This window comes from Lissotriton helveticus, chromosome 2_1 (assembly GCF_964261635.1).
Source record: "Lissotriton helveticus chromosome 2_1, aLisHel1.1, whole genome shotgun sequence".
In the NCBI taxonomy this organism is placed as follows: domain Eukaryota; kingdom Metazoa; phylum Chordata; class Amphibia; order Caudata; family Salamandridae; genus Lissotriton; species Lissotriton helveticus.
The window spans coordinates 356,214,914-356,231,801 of NC_136059.1; the positions used below are offsets into that span (position 1 = coordinate 356,214,914).

Here is a 16,888-nt window from a genome sequence, read left to right on the forward strand (position 1 = left end):
GCCTGTGTTCCTTCCCTAAAACTATGTTGAAACTAAAACCCAATTGGCATCTCTGGCCACCTGTCAGCCCCTAGTAAATGGTACCCTTGGTACCCAGGGCAGGGTGACCAGAGAAGACCCCTAAGGGCTGCAGCACTTATTTTGCCACCCTTAGGGGCCCTGTACCCTGGCACCCACACACTGCCTTTGCAGACTGAGTGCCTAAGTACAGAACTAAACTAAGGGTCGACATGGCACACATCCCTGTGTGCCATGCCCACAAACCCACTGCCCTGGCAAACATCAGTCCCCCCTCTAGCTGGGTGCCCTATGCCAGTGGTGTGGGCACACGTGCATGAGTCCTGTGCCCCTACAGTACCCAGGGCCATTCCTGGGCACTGTAAGTGCAGTGATGCCATTAAGAGTATATGGTGCTGGGAGGTCGAAATTACGAACTCCACAACACCATAATGGCTCCACTGAAGAATGACAAGTTTGGTATCAAACTTCTCAGTACATTAAATCCACACTGATGCCAGTGTGGGATTTAATGAAAAATGCACCACAGAGGGCATCTTAGAGATGCCCCCTGAAACCTAACCACAATCTATGTCTGGACTGAGAGGCTGCCTAGGCTGCCACATAGCAGACCTGTTGCTGGACCCCTGGGTGGAGAGCCCCCCGCTCTCCTGGGCCTGCAACAATGCACATCCTCGGCGAGGTGCTAGGTCTCCTCCCCCAGGATGGGCAGGGGGAGCTTCAAAGGCCTTCCGCCTCTGTGAGCTTCTCCAGACAATTTGCTGTACCCAGCAACTGGCCCCCACCAGTCCTGACCCCCACTCTGGCGGAGAGACTAGCAGGAAAAACTACATAAGGAAGGGGGTTGCCAGCCTGTGCCAACCCCACCCCTTCAGATGGGGGAGACTAGGTGAAGCACGACCCCGGGCTCCAGCCATCTTGGAGATGGGGAGCCCTGCCCAATCACAGCTAGGCTCCTGCCCCCCTCCCACAGGAGAGGAGCAGGCTAGGGGGTGTACCGAACCCAGGACAGGGACCTCTTGGTCCCTGCTCTTGCCCTACCTGTAACGCCCCTAAATTCAGTATTTAAGGGCTCCCTGAACCTTCCTTCCTCAGATCCCGAAAAGAAGAAGATCAAGAAGAAGACCCGCCGTGCAGCTGCTAACAGGACGACCCCAACTGACTTGGCCCCTGCCCTATCCGGCCTGTCTCCTGGAACCTGCTCCTGCCTAATCCCGGCAACTTCTGCGGACAGCAACCTTGGGACACCCAGAGGACTTGCCTGCCTTGACCCTCTCGAAGATTGGGACTCTAATCAGCAGAGGTTCTGCTGCAACAACACCCCTGGTGCCAGCCAGGAAGCTCCCGACCAGCCCACTCTGCACCCGCCGAGCCTGGCCCGTGCCTGAGTGATCCAAGACCACGAGGACGTCCCCCCGGCGACTGGGACCTGAAGTCCAGTGCCCAAAGACCCTCCTTGACGAACCAGACGACGCCTGCAGACTCAGAACCTATGGCCCAACCACGACCAGCTGAGGGTAAGCTTTTCCGACACCCAAAGACACCCCAGCGCCCTGCAGCCCCCTGCGCCTTCCTTTGGGGTACCAACCTGTGCTCCAAGATCCCAACTTACCTCTCGAAGTGGTGGTCGCCCCTGAAGACTCTCCGTCCCTGAGCCTGCTGCCTTTGTTCATTTTTTACCTTTCGCATTGAATTACATTGAGCGCCCGACAGCTCAAAAGCACCCTGCACCCAGCCGCCCGAGTGCCGCTGGCCGTGCCACCTTTGCCCTATCCTACTTCCCCATTTGCCTTGAGCAAGTGACCAGGAGCCCAGCTCCCACAGACGCGTGGCCTGCTAGCCAGCAGCTACCAACCGAAGGCCCCCTGCCCTTCATTGGATAACATTGGGCCTAACTACCTCTGCACCCGGCCGCCCCTGTGCCGCTGAGGGTGAACCAACTGTACCTACCTGACCCAGGGGGATCCCTGAGTCTATGCCCAGAACCTTAACTTCACCAGTCGAGTACTCACCTGGAAACCGGTAACTCACTTACCTGCCATTCGTTAACATTGACTGGCTTGACTCGAAAAATCTTCAAAGTGTGGACTTTTGGAAACTTAAAATATTCATATAAAATCACACGAATTCCGAAGTACTCAATGGGATCAGGAGAGAAGCCAGTACTGTACCTTGTAGCCCAGTACTGAACCGCAAAAGTAATCCTACCCGGTTTACTAGTAACCTGTATTTTCTCCATAGGGATCCATTGTCTGCTTTTCTATGAAATTTCTTCTAAGTGTCTACTTTTGAAAACTTTAAATAATCTTTACAAATCTTACGAAATACTGAAACGTAATTACTTACCTGTTTTAAGTTGAGACCCCAGTGCTGGACGTAGGAGCCCAGTACTGGATTACCAAAGTAACAAGATCGTACTTTACCTGCAACCTGAATTTTCTCCCATTGGATAACATTGCCAGATTTTCCTTGAAAAGTTTCTAATGTGAATTTTTTAAACTGCTTTATATTCTTGAAAAATCACTACAATAACTAAACGTTTATACATAATTGTTTTCAGCCTAGACCCCACGACTGAATCTAGGATCCAGTCCTGGAACTACCTAAGTTATCTACAAAGTAATCAACTGTACTTATATGATAAAATCCCAATGAGCTCAATGCTCAAGTGTGTTCAGAATTGTGTTGCCTACTGCAGCTATTGTGTTCACAAAGTTTATTGCCTTTCTGCAAAGTACTCATCTGAGACCTCTTGTATTGAGAACAGTATATTTTGATACCTGTTGGTTCTAAAAATAGAACATCTTTATCTTTGATATAAAAACAATTGGCCTTGAGTTCAGTCTTTGAGTGTGTGAAACCTTTTGCTGACTGAGTGTGTACAACAAATGCTTTACACTGTCCTCTGGTACCGCCTTACTGCTCGACCAAGCTACCACTTTAGAGAGTAAGGTCACACCTGGCTTTACCCTCTGTTATACCTCTAGGGTTTGTGGACTCTATACACACTGTACCTTATTCTGGTCCAGTATATATAAAGCCACTTTCTCACAGTCATTCTTTGCATCAAAAACTGCTATTCCTTAGCTAAAAAGGAACCTCCAGTTGGGTTGCGTGCCCATTCCACCAGGGCGACGGCAGTCACTACTGCTTTGGGACGTGGAGTCCCCCCTTCTTGACATCTACCAGGCAGCTTCTTGGTCTTCACTGCACACATTTATCAAACACTAATGCCTGGACAGTCTAGTCCGGAGGGGTGGCTTCTTCTGCTGTTCGGTTCTCCAGGACTTTCTGGTCTGAACTTGGTTTGCAGACCCACCTCCGGGTTTGGTATTGCTGGGGTATCTATTCTAAGGTAAGGCATCTATAGCTATTTGTCTTGCAGGTTAACAAGTTACTTACCTTAGGTAACAAAATATCTTTAAGAGACATATATTAGTTTTAGATTCCTTACTGCCCCACCCATCCTCCCTGTTCTTCAAACTGACTTCTAGGGTTAGGGTCTCCCTTTACAGGGACCTAGTTTTGTGCACCAGTGGTCAGTGTCTTTTTTGGCTCTGCGCTTCTGGCGTGGAATGTCGTGTAAAGAACTGACGTCAGCGCGCGAGGCTGATGTCGAAGTAGATACCACAACATTATCCCGGCGACCACGCCAAACGTGGAGTCGACCGACGCGCAAGGGCTACTGCTACTAAATAAGGTCTCCAGGTCCAGTCTGATGCCAGGGGGTAATTCTATGATAAGGAATCTATAACTAATATGTCTCTTACAGATATATTGTTACCGAAGGTAAGTATCTTCTTTTCAACAATGTTTGTTCTTTTATGTATTCTATTCCAGTCCTCTGGTTGCGTGTGTAACCAGGATCCATATCTTGTTTTACCATAGTGTCCTTGCATTGAAGGTTGAGTTCCAGCTAATTTGTTTTGATTCTTTTGATTTGTTGTTTAAGTGTATTTGCTTCATAAATGGGTGAGATTGTTTTAATTGATCGTTTTTTTCTTCCATGTGTGCACTAGGTGGCTACTTGCAGAGATACTGGTTATGACTGGTTTGAACAACTACTTCAAAATGTAAGTAAATAACAATCGGTATAATTTTCGTGGTGAAGTGGGATTGTATAGTTAAAAACAATCCGTTTGTGAACAGCAAAGCTGTTTGACTATTAAATCACCTCAGTGGGTTGTAATAAAGTATATAATTCTAATTTCATATTTTCTATCCCAGCTCTTGAAGACCGAGGAAGATTCCTCATATAAACCTGTAAAGAAAGCGTGCACCCAACTTGTTGATAATTTAGTCGAGCACATTCTTAAATATGAAGAGTCTCTTGCAGGTGAGCATTTTACTATTTCTGCAAAGTCCTGTTATGATAATACTGCATCAAGCATAGCAGTTTGAGAAGTGCTTGTTGAAACACATTTTAGTAGAGAATTCACTCAGTTGCCTGAAGTCTTTTCATTGAATTCATTATGAATGATGTAAAGGTGTAGTTTACAGGTCCCTACAAAATAAAGAAATAATACTCAAAAGTGTTTGAACCGTCCAATTTTGAGATTAGCCTATAAGAACATAATGTTCTTAAAGCGGTTTGCAAAAAACATTTTTTTAACTGGGTGTATAACTGAAGTGAGGTTTGGGTTGCAGCGGATGTCTCTGTGGTAGTCGCAACAGAATTAACCAGTGTCGTCTTCAGTAAGAATTGTTTTCCTCTCCACCTGATGTACTAAGGAAGGTTCTCCTATTTCTTTCCCTCTTACGAGCCAAATACACTACTTCACAAACATTCATAAATATACCCCTATGAGATTCTGTAGAACCATATGCCCTTTGGTAGACCTTATCTGCGAAGACCAATGTCTTTGTTGTTGGATTGTGACTCTTCAATAGATTCATAAGCTCTGCCTTTGATTCAGAATTATTTTCCTTATTTATTTATTATTATTTTTTTTAGATTATTTAGTAGTGATTCCGATCCCGCTTGGTGCCAAATGTAGTCTCACAGTGCTCCAGTACATGGCCTCCAAGATTCACAGTGCTCCAGTACATGGCCTCCAAGATTCTTTTTTCCACCAATCACTTAATGGTCAAAGTAACCCAATACGGATAAACCTCCAAGATTGACTGTGTATTGCACATAATTTGAGGGGAGTAACAAGAAATGAAGAGAGATGGGGTTTTTCCACTTTGGGCCAAGACTACAGTGGGGGATCTGAGAATATAGAATTTGTGTTGGCTACTACCTACGAGTCCCTATTAGGATATACAGACAGGAGGAATAGCAAACAGTCGATTTAAATTCTTCTCAGACTGCCCACATAAATTAGCCTAGTAGACACCCGTAAGGTGTGTAATGTTTGCGCAGTTAAAAGTGCTGTAAGGCAGATGAGGCCTTGATACCAAGAACATTAAAGAGGAAAAATTCAGAGTGAGGAACATTAATTCATGGTACAGGAAAAGTAGGTGTCCCTTAGGGATCTGGGATTATTGGGCAAAGATGACAGAAATTATAAACTAGAATGAAGATGTCCAAACAGAGCAGCAAGGATCAGATGTTGAGTTTTTAGCATCGGTGGGATTAGATCTTTGGTACATACCTGAAAAATGCAGAAAAGATTTTCTGTCCCCGGTGGGGGAAAAGCGTACAACCACAATGCCTCCTGGTTATGGTGCATCCTAGCTGTAAAAATCAAACTTGAAGCCAAGCAAGCATTTGTCAACATTGAAGCATTCAGCAGTTGAAACTACCACAAAGACCAAAGAGCCTTGTGGGTCGAAAACAAGACACCAGTGCTGACAAATCTTCTCTCTCTGTCTCAACTCTGAAAAAGGGTTGTGATCAGAGGGAAGGGTACCCGTTAAGTGAGAGATGCTCCCACACTTTCCATGAGGAAGAGTAGTTCAATGATGTTCAAAGGAAAAGTGTAATTGAGTCTTACATTGCAGCATTTGACGCACTCAAAACATTTACATTATTTTATAAAAAACAACTGAGTCCTAGACAAGATACTGCCATAGACTGAGAAGAGTCTGCTGCTGCAGCATCTCCTGAACCACAAGAGTCACAGAATGTTTTTTTAGATTGATGAGCAATCCCCACCAGAAGGATGCTCACAAGGAGGAATATATATGCCAGAAGTGGAGACTGACCACAGGAGAAGTAGATTTCTGCCTATCAAGACTGTCAATGCCAGACAACCTTTGTTCTTTAAAAGAGAAACACATTTTTGCCAGTGCATCCCTGTATTATTCACTTTAGACCGATCAGTGACCCAAAGGTCGAAAAAGGCTTCAAATCTGAAAGAGACATGTTAGTGATAGAGTCCTTACCTTGGAATATCCCCAGGCGTCAGACTGGATTCGGAAAGTTTTCCCAGCAGTACCCCTCTGCATCAGTAGGTGGTGTCCTGCGGCTCCGCGTCCATCGCTGGCGTCGTAAGCGCCGAGATGACGTCAAGGAGACTGCTTAGGCGCCACCCATGCGCGCTAATGTCAGTTTTTTCTTTTTTTCGCGCCAGCAAGCGCAGATCCGGATAGAGCCCGTACCATAATCACTTTTTGACTTCTCTTTTGAGACTTTTGTCTCCCCTTTTTTCTCCTGGTGCATGTAGGGATGCCTGGCTTTAAGTCCTGGGGGGCCTGCTGTCGCAATATGTCGGTGGCGGACCCTTCATGATGTTTGCCTCTACTGCCTGGAGACTGACCACGACTCCCGGGACTGTCGGGCTATGGCCTCGAAAGCCTTGATGGAGTGGCGAAGGAAGCTATTGGAGGTCCGGCACTCGTCCCCACGCCACTCCGAGTCCAGGGACCGTTCGCGGAGCCACAGTCGTCGCTCCTCGGGCTCCAAGTCTTCACCTTCGGATTCCGGTAAGCGACAACATAAAAAGAGGTTTAAGAAGCGTGTTCGCTCTCCAACGTCCTCCCCATTCAAATGCACCCCCCACCCCCCCCTGTCGGTACTCTGATGCGGAAGAGGGGGATAAGGGATCTGCCCCTGCGGTTCCCTAGGAGTCTGGGGGTCCTGCGGTCTACCCACCTTTCCCGGGTCAGTCGGCGACTCCCGAACAGGTGCAAGAGTTTCTTGCTACCATGGACTGCCTTTTTAGGCCTTGGGCTCCCGCCAGTGTACCTTCAGGCCCCGCACTCCTTGTCCAGATCCTGTTGGCCCGCCGGCGAATCCAGCTTCGGCGCCATCAGGATCCTATGCCGTTGGCTCCGGCGCCAGCGCCGCCGTCTGTGCCGCAGTGGGTGCCGTACATTCCGCCCTTTCCCCTGTTCCAGGACCATTTAATTCCTGCCTGGGATCCGCATTGGGAGACGGTTCGGCCCCGGCCGGCACCGTTTTCCGATACTGTTAGTCCCTGCTCCGGCTCCTCCGGCAACTGAGGTGGAGAATGATTGGGAGGGGTCAGAGGACGCTCTTGCCAGTCAGTGTGACTCCGAGCAGGACTCGGTGGACGATCCGGAGGACGCAGGCGACCTCGATGTCTCTCCTTACCCGGGGTTTGCCTCTCCTCCGCCCACGATGGAGGAGGGCGATTCCTACACGATGGTGCTCCATCTGGCTGCTGAGGTCCTCAATCTTGACCTTCCTAAGGTGGCCCTCAAGACTAACCTCCTCAATGAGGTGCTCCAGACAGCGTCTACCTCGTTGGAGCCGCTGCTTCCCTTCAATGACGCCCCCACCGATGTCCTGTTGGGTACTTGGTTGCAGCCGGCCACAGGGGCCCCTGTAGATAAGAATGTCGCCAGGCGTCACCGCCTGGCGCCTGGGGGCCCTACCTTCCTCACCACCCGTCCGACGCCTGAGAGTCTGGTTATCCAAGCCTCGACGTTGCAGAGTGCTTTTCCCACGGCTCTGCCGGATAAGGACTCTTGAGAAGCTGGAACAGTTCGGTAAGCGGTTGTTCTCCCCGGCCAGCTTGAGGCTGCCTATTAGGCCGATCTTCCCATGCGGTGTGGGATACCGTGGCTCAGGTATTGCCTCGGTGTCCTGGGGAAGTTCAGGCTGTTCTTTCCCAAGTGGTTGCTGAGGGTAAGGATGCAGCTAACTTCGCCATTCGGTGTGGTTTGGACATCCCTGACTCGTTGGGCAGGGTGATTTCTACGACTGTGGCGCTGCGTCGCCATGCCTGGTTGCGTTCTACTGGGTTCTCGCCCGATGTCCAGAGTTCGCTCATGGACATGCCCTTTGATGGCACTCGCCTGTTTGGCGATAAGGCTGACAGTGCACTGGAGCGTTTTAAGGACTCGTGGGCCACGGCCAAGTCCTTGGGTCTGTCTACAAAGAGCCCTGCCACTCCTGGTTTTCGTTCCTTTCGTGGACACGGCAGGGATGCTCACACATTCCTTCAGCAAGCCTGGGCAGAACCAGCCTCAGCGCAGCCCCAACTGGGTTGGGAAATCAGCGAAGGGGTCCGTCCACTTTCACCCCCGCTGCTTCTACCGCCAAACCTTCCTAATCCTTGCTTTGTGGTGCACCCCACACCGGGGGGGCGGATCCTGCCACCGGTGGGTGGCAGGATCCGCCCCCTCCCCCACTGGCGTGATATTACATCGGACAAGTGGGTGTTGCAGATCAGTTTCAGTGGGCACAGCACCGGGGCAACCTGTCCGATGACATCCAGATCTCGGAGGGCACTGCACGACAATTGCAGTGGTGGCTCACGAATCGCGATTGGGTCAATGGCAGATCCCTCTCCCTTCCCCAACCGGAGCACACAGTGGTGACGGACGCGTCACTCCTGGGATGGGGTGGCCACTTGGGAGAGGCGGAGATCAGAGGCCTTTGGTCTCCAGCAGAGTCCCGGCTCCATATCAACCTTTTGGAGCTTCGGGCGATCCGACTGGAACTGAAGGCATTCCTTCCTTCTGTCAGGGGAAGTGTGGTGCAGGTGTTCACGGACAACACTACTGCCATGTGGTATTGCAACAAACAGGGCGGGGTGGGGTTTTGGACCCTATGTCAGGAGCACCTGCGCCTCTGGACATGGCTAGAAAATCAAGGCATCACCTTGGTGGTTCTATACCTGGCAGGTTCTCTGAACGCCAGGGCGGACAAACTCAGCCGCCGGTGCTTAGTGGATCACGAATGGCGTCTGAACTTAGACGTGGCGCAAGGTCTCTTTCGGCAGTGGGGAGAGCCTTGGTTAGATCTATTCGACACCGGAGAGAACCTGCAATAATGTCATTGTGAGAAGTTGGCCTGATATATGATGCTCACTAGTTCTAGTGATCACCTTGTATCAGTCCAAACAACCCTTATGGTGATTGGTTGTAAGTCAACCTTATAGACCAGCTATCCTAATGGTAGCATGGACAGAGCAGTCTTAGGCTAAACTCTTACGCCATGTGAAGCCAGCTGTTTTACCACATATAACCCCTTGAATACCAGATGAAAGGACACCACACAGGTTGTTATGAAAATAAACAATATATGTATTACTAACAAACACCTCTGAACTCTTTATGAGATCAGAGGGCTAAGCAAAACCAAAGGAAATGATGGACGGAGCGTTGACAATACAAGCACTCACCCCCAGTCAACTGATCTTGGTTTAATCCATCACCATTCTTTAGCCCACTCTGCCACCCCAGTTCAGACATGGCCATATGCAAATCAGTCTGACCCTGTGCCTCATGGGAACAGTCCAGCCCGAACTGCCAAGCCATGCCTTCCCTGGACCGGAAACAAGCTTCCCAGGACTGGTTTCTGGCATTGCAGCCGTCTTCAGCCGGGCTTGCTTGAATCCAGTGGCAAAGTGAGCAAGGGACTCACGTCTGAGCATTCTCTGCCAACATATGGCGAACAAAGCAAAACCAAAGGGCTAAGCACATAACAATACTCTTCAGAAAAATACAATAAGTCGCACAAATTACAAGGGTGCCTTAGGGGCACGACAGACCATATACTCAGTAAATGGGTTAAGTAGAATGATAGGAGAACTGAGGATGCCCAGAGGCTGTAGAATCGCTGGGGCTACACTACCCTAACCTTAGGTAAGGAGCAGGAGGCCCACGGGACGCGTGTGCAATGTTAGAAAACACACGCGGGTTTCAATGCAAAGTCAATGGGCATGAACAAATTACGAAATAGGTAAGTAAGGACAGTTCCGACTGGTTGAGACTAAAACTACAGGATACCTGGACACTAGGAGAGTCAATCTACCTATGAGCACCGGAATGCTCTCGTTACCTCACCCACGGGCTGCGGGTACATAGGTGTGAAAGTGCGTCGGGTTTCAGCGTTGAAGTTAATGGAGCCTGTAAGAAAAGATGCTGCAGGCGGCCAGGAGGGAGATGTCCGGAGGGATCCAAGGGTGGATCGATGAAGATGGAGACCTGAAAGCAGAGGGGACAGTGTTCAAAGTCACTAGCCAGTGACCGGTGTGGAACCAGGAAGGAACCAGATGCTGTCGTCGCGATCAGGGGAAGAGGTGACGCTTGTCTCTGCAGCCACGCGGACCAGGAGGTGTCTTCGACGACCAGGATGGAGGCACGAGCTGTCCCACGCTGGCTCTCGCTGTCGACGGTGTCTGTTCCGGGATCGGAGTCAACAGGCCTTGGCAAAGGCAACCCACGGGGTCAGTGAAGATGGTGTCTGGTGCGGACCAGGAGGGTCCGGGGTACTTCTCTTTTGGAAGGAAGCAAGGGCCAGTCTGGAGCAACCAGACCAGCAGTGTAGATTTCAAGGTTCGTCGTCTAGGAGGCCACAAGCCAGCCGGCAAGTGACCAGACAACGCGTCGAGCAACAACCAGGCAGAAGGGCCCCACGCAGATCTCGTGGAGGCTGGAGGGCTGGTCTTCGGTGCAGGAGCTGCTCGGGGCTGGGGCTTCTCAATCCCCAAAGCACTCATTCAAGGGTACCTCAGGGGTCGTGCTGGAAGCGAAGTGCAGTTCTTCAAAGATGGCCGGTCCCACGTGTCTCGTCACACCCACGGGTCTCAGCTGTGCTGCAGATGTGGGTAGAGGTCAGAGAGGTCTCGGAGTCCGGGTCTCGTCGAGCTCTGAGGTCTGGTTCGGGCAGGAAGGACGACAAAGTGAACCGCTAGGACGCTTGATGGTGCCTGCAGTTGCAGGGTGGTCACTCCTTGGACAAGGGAGATTTCTTCAGTCTTCTGTGGAGCAGAACGTCGAAGTCCAGAGTTTCTTCTTGTAAAGTTGTTCAGGATAATCTAATCTGGAATGGGACCAGCTCCTACCTTTATTCTGCTAAAGGGGGCTGTACTAGTGACTAGGTCCCTCCCTATCCTTTGTCCGGTTTCGCGCCAGAGCTGGGGCTTGTAGTGCCCCAGCAACTGGTTTGAACCGGGGAATGCACAATGACGCCTTCTGTGCCCCAGGCATGTCTCATTCCTTTCAGCCCTGCCTATCTGGATACACAAAGTCCTGTCTGGGGTGGTGCTAGCACCTCCCCAGGCAGGAAACCCTTTGTCCAGGCCTCCGTTGCTGGAAGGACTCCCAGCAGCAGAAGGTCAGATTCGTGTCTGTGGTGGCAGCATCCATTTTGTGATGCTAAGGCTCGGGTTAACTTTAACCGGGGTTCTAGTTACATACATGTCTTATCCATCTACAAGGGTGGAATGCTACCCCCGTCGCCAGAATTGGTGAGGGGGTAGTATTCCAAAGCGTATGACACCTTACACGACATGTTTTGATAATGCTATACCAAAGTTAGCAATAACCTCGAGGATTATAATGCACTTAAGAGTATATGGTATAGCGTTATCATGGAACAGCTATAAGGACTTGGTTCCGAAAGCTGCAGACAGGCTCAGCTCATGCTAGAGCACCATCTCACATAATTCCAAGCACTCTGCCTTCAGGATTGATAAGGCCTGCCATAGGAGTGACTTATAGGAATCTGTGTCCATTTTGTGGTTAGATATAGGTATACTATATCTACAGCAAAGGGTGATTACACCACCTTGCCCCAGCTGTCTTACCAGCCAGTTGTGTCTGTTTGGATGGCCAGCCAGGGGTGGCATAATACATGCTGCAGCCTCTGGTAGGCCTTAGGTGCACCTATGCCCTGGGTACCTAAGGTACACTGTACAGGGGCTGATAAGGTGACCCAATACCAATTGGTAAATGCACCTAAAGTACATGAGTGTCAATTTAGAGAGAGAACAGCTAGGCTGTGGGTCTGATTAGCAGGCCCACAGCCAGGGAAAGTCTTAAACCAGTGAAGCAAAAAGGAAAAATCTGGGGTGACCATAGGATTGCAGACCCTACTCTCCTACAATCATCAGTTCTGCACGTTGGAATTTCCAAGGCAGCACTCGCTCTGCAACACTTTTCGTTGCGAGTGGAGCTGCGGTCTGTTGTATGCCTTTCCGCCTATACCACTTCTGCCCAGAGTGCTGAAGAAGATCAGGTGCGACCGGGCCCAAGTTATTCTTGTGGCTCCGGACTGGGCTCGAAGAGTTTGTATCCGGAGCTACTCAGTATGACCCATCAATCCCCCGATCCGTCTGCCTCTTCGGGAGGATCCTCTGTCGCAGCAGCAGGGAGGGTCCTCCACCCAAACCTGTCCAGTCTCCACCTTTTCACGTGCAGATTGAGCGGCGGCAGTTGATTACTTTCAACTTGCCTCCTTAAGTCTGTGATGTCATTCTGGCAGCCAGGCGTCCTTTCACTAAGTTGGTATCTGCCTGCAGGTGGAACAAGTTTGTGGCATGGTGCACAGCAAAGGCTGTGTATCCGCTTTCTGCCCCTCTTTCTGAAGTCCTACTTTTCCTTCTTTCTTTGGCCCAGCAGGGCTCTGGTCTGTGCACTACCAAGGGCTTTTTATAACCGAAGAAGACGGCCAAGATGAATGGCTGACACTAGAGTGTCTGGCACCTCATAGGTTTGATAAGAAAACCCTCACACACCAACCTAGTTTGTGTTATGCTTCATCATCCGGTCCCAGCCGGGTAGACAAATTCTACCCAGCTGTGCTACGACACCTGTTTACAGTGGAGCAGGTTGAGGTGTAGGTGAGTGTGATGAAGTGAGTGTAAATGTAAAAATACCTCCAGAATTCTACCCGTTACTTGGTTCCTGGTGATCTGGGGTATATTTAAAAACAAGAGAATGGGTAATGGGTTACAGATACTATGTGTAGCTTATTATTACCCTATGGTGGTCAACATGTTTTAGCCCTCTAGAAAAAATAATGGGGCTTTCTTCAGGACCTCTCAGAACAAAGGTGAGTGACGTGAAAAAGTGAGTGGTAAAAATAGATACCACGTGTAAAGCATTTTTAGCACTCGCGCTAAGGAGTGCTATATATGCGTAGAGGCTGACCAAATGTGGGTCCTCACAAATTGTCGAGTACATTAAAAGGTTTTGTAGGCTTGCATATCTGGTCCTGGGGGGGAGCGGGCCTCTTTTAAGTCACATATTATTGTGGAGGCCGCGTCCGCCGTTTCACCTGATTGGGGTCCTCAGGGCTGCCTTTCTGCTATTTCAGCCTTTCTTAGGCTTCCTGATCAGTCCTCTCTTTTCAAGTCCCCTGTTGTAAATAGATTCCTCAAAGGCATTACTCATCTTTTCCGTCCTATTCCCTTTGTAATGGCTCAGTGGGACTTGAACTTGGTTCTCACATATTTAATGTGCTCTCCCATTGAGCCTCTTCACAACTGTCCTCTTCGTTTGCTAATTTTGAAGACTGCTTTCCTGGTTGCATCACCTTTGTCAGGAGAGTGAGTGAGCTCCAGGCTCTTTCTTGCAAACCTCCTTTTCTGTCTGTTGATCCGGACATGGTTGTGCTCAGAACACAGCCATCCTTTCTGCCAAAGGTTGTCACTGCCTTTCACATCGGGTCACTTTGCCCACCTTTTTTCTCCCTCGGCATCCTTCCAGAGAGGAAGAGAGGCTCCCCCGTCTGGACCCAAAACGTGCACTCTCATTTTACCTGAATCGCACAAATCTGAAAGAGACACGTTAGTGATAGATACCTTACCTTAGAATATCCCCAGGCGTCGGACTGGATCCGTAATTGTTTTGCGTAGCAGTACCCATGCACGTCGGTAGGCGTTGTCCGCAGCTCCGTGTCCGTCGTGGGCGCTGTGATGACGTCGTCGGAGTACTTAGACACTGCCTCCGCGCGCTGACAACAGTTCCTCTTTTTTACGTGCCAGCAAGCGCAGATCCGGAAAAAGTTGTACCCTATTTACTTTTTGACAAATATTTTACGATCCTTTTTGATCTACTTCGAAGTCTCTCGACTCCGACGGTGCCGGTGGGGATGCCCTGCGCCGACTGCAGCCGACTGATGTCGGTTACCGACCCCCATCGCCGGTGCCTGCACTGTCTAGGCCCGGACCACGACGACAAGTCCTGCTCCGACTGCCGGGCCCTGACGTCTAAAGCTAGACTGGAGCGGTCCCGTAAGCGACTCGAGCTTCGGCAGTCCGCCCCGCGCCGCTCGAGGTCCCGGTCCGAAAGGAGGTCGAGGGACTGGTCGCGGGGGCCGGAGTCACCACAGTTCCGGAAGTCGTCATCGGTCTTCGGGCTCTGTCAGTCGCGGCCGTGAGGACTAACCTCCTCACTGAGGTCCTTAAACCGCAGTCAAGCTCGGCCGAGCCTCTGCTGCAGTTTAATGAGGCCTTGTCAGACGTTCTTCTGGGCACTTGGTCCAAGCCCGCTACAGGTCAGCCTGTGGATAGGAACGTGGCCAGGCGCCACCGCCCGGCTCCGGGCAACCCTTGCTTTGTCTACCCACCCCACTCCCGAGAGCCTGGTCATCCAGGCCTCTAATTCCCAGACCGCATTCCCGTCAGCTCCCACCGACCGGGAATCAAAGAGGTACGAGCAATACTGAAAGAAAGTATTCTCCTCCCTGAGTTTAGGATTGCGGTCAGTCAACACCGCATGCCTCTTGGGCCGCTACATCCACTCTCTGTGGGATACGGTCGCGGATGTGCTGCCAGAATGCCAGGTGAGGTCCGGGCTAAACTCGGCCAAGACCTTGTGGAGGGTCGAGATGCGGCGCGTTATTCCATCCGGTGTGGCCTGGACACTACTGACTCACTAGGCAGAGTGATGGCAACGACGGTGGCAATTTGTCGCCACGCCTGGTTGAGATCTGCCAACTTCTCGGCTGATGTCCAAAACACACTTATGGACATGCCGGTCGATGGCCGTCGCCTCTTCGGTGACAAAGCAGACCATGCGCTCGAGCGCTTTAAGGACTCCAGGGCTACGGCCAAGTCCTTGGGCCTCTCAGCCCCGTGCCAGCAAACGGCTGCTTTTCGCCCCTTTCAAGGCCAAGGAAGGGGCGCCCCCACACGTTCTGCCAGCCACGGGCCGCAAACTACCATTCAGCGCGGTGGCGGACGTGGAAACCACCGTGGTGGTGGTCTGGGACAACGGCGAGGCCAGTCCACACCAGCCCCTGCAGCATCCGCCTCAAAACCTTCCGAGTTTTCAGGCCCATGTGACGCCAGTGGGGGGGCAGGGTCCGCCATCACAACCACCACTTGCGCACTGTCTCATCGGACAGGTGGGTGCTGCAAATCGTCCGAAGGGGCTACTCCCTCCCCTTCGAGGCCTCCCCTCCAGCCTTGCCACCTCAGTACCACCACGTGTCGGGGGATCACTTGAAACAACTGCAAGAGGAAGTTATGGCCCTCTTGGCCAAGGGGGCCATTGCGCGCATTCCTGGGCCAGAAGTAGGGTGTGGTTGTTACTCCCACTACTTTTTGTACCCAAGAAGGACAAAGGGGGCCTACGCCCTATCTTGGACCTACGGAACGTCAACGGCTTCCTCCGGAACGAGAAGTTCAAGATGCTGACTTTGGCTCAGGTCTTAGCTGCCCTAGACCCAGGAGACTGGATGGTAGCGTTGGACTTGCAGGACGCCTATTTCCACATACCCGTCCTGCCGGCCCACCGGCGTTACCTGCGGTTCACGGTAGGCCACGAGCACTTTCAGTTTACCGTGCTCCCCTTCGGCCTTAGCAGCGCCCCACGGGTGTTCACGAAAGTGATGGCGGTGGTCACAGCTCATATGCGCAGGTTGGGGGTTTCAGTCTTCCCCTACCTCGACGACTGGTTGTTGAAGGCGGGCTCGCCCCAGACAGTCGTCAGCCACCTCCAGACTACGGCCGACCTCCTGCACCTGCTGGGGTTCGCCATCAATGTGCCAAAGTCACACCTGTGTCCCTCTCAGAAGCTCCTCTTCATCGGAGCGGTTCTAGACTCGGCGCAGTTTCGGCTTTATCCTCCCGAACAGCGGGTTCGGGATATTCAGGCTCTGATTCCGATCTTTCAGCCTTTATCCCGAGTCTCGGTCAGGTTGACGCTGCGGTTTCTGGGGCTGATGGCCTCCTGCATCCTTCTGGTGCATCACGCCCGGTGGCGGATGCGGGCTCTGCAGTGGGACCTGAAGTTTCAGTGGGCTCAGCATCAGGGCAACTTGTCCGACCATGTCTTGATCTCGGAGGGCACTGCAAGACAATTGCAGTGGTGGCTCACGGACCGCGATTGGGGCGGCGGCATATCCCTCTCCCTACCCCAACCGGAGCACGTAGTTGTGACGGACGCGTCCCTCCAGGGCTGGGGGGGCCACATGGGAGAGGCGAGATCAGAGGCCTGTGGTCTCCGGCGGACTCCGGGCTCCACATCAACCTTCTGGAGCTGCGGGCGATCCGGCTTGCACTGAAGGCATTCCTCCCTTCTGTCCGAGGGAGGGTAGTGCAGGTGTTCACGGACAACACCACCGCCATGTGGTACTGCAACAAACAAGGCTGAGCGGGGTCGTGGACCCTATGCCAGGAGGCTCTGCGCCTCTGGCAGTGGCTGGAACATCAGGGTATGACCCAGGTGGTGCAACACCTGGCAGGTTCACTGAACGCCAGGGCGGACGAACTCAGCCGTC

At 51.5% G+C, this 16,888-nt stretch overlaps 1 protein-coding gene across 14 annotated transcripts in view; it reads left to right on the forward strand.

The window, feature by feature from the left end:
- The window catches only part of NIPBL (NIPBL cohesin loading factor), a 1,942,504-nt gene that overhangs the window by 1,419,296 nt on the left and 506,320 nt on the right, over nucleotides 1-16,888 (forward strand). For all 14 annotated transcript variants that reach the window (XM_078674965.1, XM_078674957.1, XM_078674966.1 and 11 more), the window contains 2 exons: nucleotides 4,038-4,091; nucleotides 4,246-4,354. In XM_078674965.1, the coding sequence (XP_078531091.1) occupies nucleotides 4,038-4,091; nucleotides 4,246-4,354 (163 nt within the window). The remainder of the gene's footprint in view (nucleotides 1-4,037; nucleotides 4,092-4,245; nucleotides 4,355-16,888) is intronic.